Here is a 5,810-nt window from a genome sequence, read left to right as displayed (position 1 = left end):
AGCAGCACGGTGGTGGCCCAGGGCCCATTCACACGTGGACAGATCCCATGAACAGCAGCACTGTGGTGGCCCAGGGCCCATTCACACGTGGACAGCAGCACTGTGGTGGCCCAGGGCCTGTTCACATTTCTTGCCTGCTGCCCCTCGGTGCCCTCCGCAGTGACCATCGCCACCGAGTGCGTTCCTGCCGAGGAGATGACGGCGTCGTGGGCAGGGACTGTGATGGTGGTGCCATCCTGTGTTACCATGGTGATAGTATTGCCGAGGGCCTGCATATCTGCCTGGGATATGTTCACCTGCAACACAAGACAGTTGCTCATGTGAAAACAGAAGGTTTGGTTGCTGCTGAGGCCATGCTTGTGCCTTAGGTTTTGGCAGTGTAACATGTGTTTTTAAGTAAGGCGTCGTGGGCAGGGACTGTGATGGTGGTGCCATCCTGTGTTACCATGGTGATAGTATTGCCGAGGGCCTGCATATCTGCCTGGGATATGTTCACCTGCAACACAAGACAGTTGCTCATGTGAAAACAGAAGGTTTGGTTGCTGCTGAGGCCATGCTTGTGCCTTAGGTTTTGGCAGTGTAACATGTGTTTTTAAGTAAGGTTTAAAAAAGATGATGTGCATTTTCCAATTCCTGTTGGTTTGGAAGACTCCTGTTAGCTCAGTTTCTTTATTTGAAACTAAGTGTGTAACAACCCAGAACAAAAAGGCACCTTGTTCCCAGTAGTGGGAAAAAACACTGTAAGCCATGATCACCAGTAGCATGCTGGCCAAAGACACAGGAGCTGTTACTCACTTCCTGACCAGCACGCTCAGTCATTCCTTCGGAATCACCATCACTCTCTGGCCAAGTCCCCATCTACGACAAAGAGCCCTCACTGCATTTGTCTGACTGATTGGGACCTAACAGTCTGTGACCTTTCAGACACACTTATCTGTTTACAGAAGTAATACGTCTCTCAGCCACAAGAGAGAGAATGCACAGCTAATCCCAGAGCCCACAGCTCCGTGGTAATTACATCACATCCCAAATCAGCACCACAGGTTATCTGTGCACGTGTCTTACACAGTGGACAACGGGGTTCAAGGCAGTACCACCAGACATGCTTTGGTCTTAATGGAAATACTAAAGATGCCTATGAGCACTTAATTTAAACCACAAATAAAACAATCCATACAAAATTAATTATATAAATGACTATGTCTCCAGCAGAAATGCATTAGGGCATCAGATCCATGATCTGATGTCTGATTTACAAGGCAGCAAATCCCAGATCTGAAGTCAATAATCTAAACAAATGCAAGAACTCTGCAGGCCTTCGTTTCAGAGGGTAAAATGCCAGTACATGCCAGCACTGCTGCAATGTCCAGAGCTGGCAATGTAACAGCCTCCTTGAATATTTCATTTTAAATTTCGATTCAGAGCACATCTTTCATATGCTACTGGCAACTCAGCTGCCCTTCCAGCTGAGATGTCAACTTTTTCTCATAAACCTTCAATATTGCCACAGTTGAAATCCCCTCCCAAAGACACTTAATGAAACCCTGAAAAAGTATATCCATGGGAATCCTGAAAAAAATACAGCCATAGGAATTTTCAAGCAGAGGTGGCATCAAAGCATTCCTTATACTTTTGTTTATGTTAGAAATGGTAAGACCAGTACACTGCCAAACAGCTTGTAAAGCAGGCACCTGGACTGGAAAGATTCGTACCCCTTCACCCCTCCAAAGTGTGTGCAGACAGGACAACAACCACGAGACATCACTAGTGTAATCAGGGAATTTGGAGACAACTCAGAAACCAGGCTGTGTGTATAACAATTATTAAAACAGCCCATTTAGGAGTGACAGAGATAACAAGGACAGTCACAAAAATCTACCTTTGCATTAGTACAGCTTCATGTGTCAAAATATGTGGTTTCATTTAGGTATTCCACAGGAGGTCCAACCCTAACCATGTCCTGACTGAGTTCCAAAGAAGCTTCTTTCCTTAAGAAACCCACACACATTTATCAGGAGCCCTACCTGATCTCAGAAAGCCCATGGAGAATCTGCAAACATGTGCCTCAGTTCTCAGCATATTTTTGTCAGCTCTTGAACACTGCTGTTACTTACATGTTGTGTTCCATCCTGGGATATCAGTGCTACTTGTTGACCTAATCCTGACTGAGTAACTGTAGCAACCTGTGCAGAAATTACATCTTCTCCCTCTACCCCGGTCACATAGGTTATCTGGGAGCCTTTGAGAACATCTTCACCTTGACCTGTTTGATACAAAGAAGACAAGAGGACAGTTTACATAGTCTAAATGCTGCCAGGAGAGCAAAGGGCAAGGATTGAGCCCCAGCCTGGTCCGAAGGTGTTAAAGACTCCAATGGAAAAATTCAGTGGGAAGATGAGAAAAGTAAATGCTGGAAAGATGACAAAAGCAGAAACAATGATCTTTTGGGAATGTGGGGTATAGCCTTTTACCTATGAGTTTCAACACACTGAAACGCTACAAACTAAGAAATTATGCATTTAGTTTATAACCAGACATGAAATGGTGACAAACATTTCTCATTCATTCCATGCTGACCTCTCCACCAAACAAGGGGCTCCATGCAAACACAACTGGAAAGCTTTATAAAGTTATTAATTAACAAACATCCAGAAGAACACAGTGATGCCTTTGTGTGAAGATAAGTACGTTCATTATCTTAAGAAATGTTTAACTTCAGCAAATGAATCTTATCATTCCTTCAAAAGAAGGAATTGGGCTATAGCAAATCTGCTCAAGGAATTCAGTGCAGTTTCCCAGGAACATGAAGCAAAACAACTCTTCTAACCCAAAGTTTGCACAGATATTTCCCCATCTTCAGTCACCTCTAAAAATCACCATTTGACAAGTGTTCTTTGTCCTGTCACAGAGCTTCCTTTGGTCTCATCTCTGGCAGGATTCAACACTCACCATACCTTTGAAAACGTATTCTGGGGAGTACTGCAGCACACAAGCTTATTTTCATCTCTACCTCTACGACAGTTTACAGACCCTGCTATAAAATGCAGCAAAACCAGACCAGTATCAGCATGCTGCAAAACTAGATTTTTTTTTCTTCCTCAAGGCAGTGCCTTTACTCCTATACAAAAGACTGTCACCAGCCATGGTGTTATCACATACTCTCAGAGAAATCTCTAAGGAAAATCCAGTAGGTTGCAGTCATAAACAGTTTAGATTCTGTCATCCCTTCCCCACATTCATGTTTACAAGCAGGTTTGCTGAGACTGAACTCACATTTCTCTCTTAGCTCTGGGACTGCTATGAATGAGTTTATCATTACTCTTTCAGTTTCTGTCTACAAGTTGCTCACAAAGAAATTAAATAACTTTATTAAGTTCTTCAGATTTTTATCTATGATTTCAATTCCTTGGTTGTAAAAAACCCCAGCAAAGTATTATCCAGCCCATTTTTTAAATATCAGGAGATTCAAAGACTGAAATTCTAACCTGGAGGTGGCTCAAAGAAAGCCTCTTGTTCTTCTTCAATGGGCTCTGTGTCGTTGTGTGCCGTTCGCTTGTGCATAGCAAGTGTGGAGATCTGCTTGTACGTCTTCCCGCAGTGATTGCAGTTGTATGGTTTGGAATGAGTATGTACAACATGATGTTTGTATAAACTGGAGTATTCTGTGAAACGTTTATCACAGCCAGGAACAGTACAGACGTAGGGCTTCTCCCCTGAGTGGGAAAACAAGAGGGATAAAGAGAACCTTATCCAGGATGCACAGGAAAAGTCGCCACGCAATGGCAGGGACACACCTTACCCACCATACTTTCATTTCAAAGGCAGCCATGAAACTCAACCTCACAAAGTTTATCAGTGCAACCTCTCCCTGTCTTTTTTTAAAACCTCTGCCAGTGAAAGGTGGGCCCATTTTCCTCCCTGCCACTCCATCTAAAACATCCTTCTGATGAAGACAGAATGATACAGGCTGAAAGCTGCGATGTCAGTTTGTCATTGTATTGAGAATTTAGTTCCTTTATTGCTGGAAGCATCATACTTTTCCTCAGTGATAAGGTATGTGGATTCACTAGTACAGGTTCAGTCACTTTTGAGCCTGTAAAGGTCTGAAGAAATCTATAGGAAGCGTAAGTTTAAACAATTATAGTTTCATGTAAAAATACCTTTAATTTAAAATCAATGAAACCAATGTACAAATTACATCATGAACTCAAAATATAATCTGGAGTACCAAAAGGTACCTCTATGAAACTTGCCTATGCTTCTATAAAGCATATAATGCTACCAAGACAATGTGGCTATCACTGGCTTTTACATGTTAGAATCTTCAAATCTGTGCTGATTATTGCTGCTGACTAACCCTGAAAATCAGGTTTGGTAAGTATTTTCACATCCAGTCTTTTAAAAGGAAGTTTTGACCAGCAGCAAGGAAAATACAGCTGGGATGAAAGGGTGACTCACAGCAGTGAGCCAAAGTTGAGCTCAGACTTGTCCTTTACTGTTATTGAGAAACAGATCACAAAGCCCCAGAACCACGTTAAGGATTTAGCCCATTGTCCACCGAAGACAAGGTTTTGCATCTGTTTTAAAACACTTTGTATCCAAACCAAAATTATTATGCCTTGACAGCAAGGTGAGAAATCTAACTGCGTAACTCTTCTCTGCTGAGGGGAGAGAGAGGAGGCCCAAACAGAAGAACCAGGCATATAAACATAAGTACACCCAGTTACAACCAAAACAGTGTTCCCAAGGAGAATGACATAGCAAACTTCCCGTCCAAATACAAACCATCACTCACATACCTGTGTGTATTCGCACGTGGTTCTTGTAATTCGTTGCACTGGCAAAAGCTCTCCCACAGCCTGGCTCTGTGCAGTAATACGGCCTCTCGCCCGTGTGTGTCCTGATGTGAACCTTCCTGATGTTAGACGTTGTGAATGACCTGCCACATCCTTCAAAGGGACACTTAAAGGGCCTCTCACCTGAAAGAAAAGACAAGGAAAGGTACACATACAGAAGTTATAAAAGAGCAAAAATCCCATGTTACACTTGGACTGAGTGCAGGGATCCACGGCTCCCTAATTCTCTGAGATCCTCAGTCAGAAATACCACCGACATGCCACTGTGAAGTGTTCTAGTTCAGCCCAAACTGGCAAAATTCAGGAAAATCATACAGTTGGGAAGACAAATCATGAATCTAATGTATAAAACAGGCTCCGTTGCTTGGATTAGCTTCCACACTGTCCATATTTCAGTAAGTATTTAAAGCCCTCCCCACTGCACACAAATCTTATCCAAAACAAGTGCACTGCACCATTTGCACATCTGTCGGTCGCTGACCCCTAACAGAGGAAGGAACCTTCGGGGTCTGACACACCACCCAGACAGACAGGGAGGAACTCACTGCCGACAGCACCTGGCCCTAACCCAGAACAACCTTTCCAGAGAACTCCAATTTCAACCCCCAAACCACATCAATCACAACAACGGGTTCTTCTAAAGCGAGTCTATTCGTGTAAGATAAATTTAGGCACAATAACTCACATCAGTGGCACCAAGACATCTCAGGGTGAGCACTGTGGTACCCCAGGAGCCCTGACCTCAGGTCTCAGAGCAGAGTCTGGAGCAGGCAGAGTCACAGACAGCTGTCCCGTCGTGATTCCACACTTCTGGAGCTGAGCACGTCCCACCCACCGCAGCGCTCGGCCCAGAGCCAGAGAGGGCACGTCACCCCAGGGAGTCACCCCAGGGACACAACGCCAGGAACCCAGCGACAGAAACCACAACGAGCCCCGACCAGACGTCAGTGCACA

At 44.1% G+C, this 5,810-nt stretch overlaps 1 protein-coding gene across 3 annotated transcripts in view; it reads right to left on the bottom strand.

Annotated features, from left to right (window-relative positions):
- ZNF143 (zinc finger protein 143) overlaps positions 1-5,810 on the bottom strand; it is a 23,610-nt gene that overhangs the window by 3,606 nt on the left and 14,194 nt on the right. For all 3 annotated transcript variants that reach the window (XM_009071370.1, XM_009071369.1, XM_009071372.1), the window contains 4 exons: positions 4,800-4,979; positions 3,486-3,713; positions 2,115-2,263; positions 135-296 (listed from right to left, as the gene is read on the bottom strand). In XM_009071370.1, coding sequence (XP_009069618.1) covers positions 135-296; positions 2,115-2,263; positions 3,486-3,713; positions 4,800-4,979 — 719 coding nt within the window. The remainder of the gene's footprint in view (positions 1-134; positions 297-2,114; positions 2,264-3,485; positions 3,714-4,799; positions 4,980-5,810) is intronic.

This window comes from Acanthisitta chloris, unplaced genomic scaffold, assembly GCF_000695815.1.
Source record: "Acanthisitta chloris isolate BGI_N310 unplaced genomic scaffold, ASM69581v1 scaffold18723, whole genome shotgun sequence".
NCBI classification, from domain to species: domain Eukaryota; kingdom Metazoa; phylum Chordata; class Aves; order Passeriformes; family Acanthisittidae; genus Acanthisitta; species Acanthisitta chloris.
This window is presented reverse-complemented; position numbering and strand designations above follow the sequence as displayed.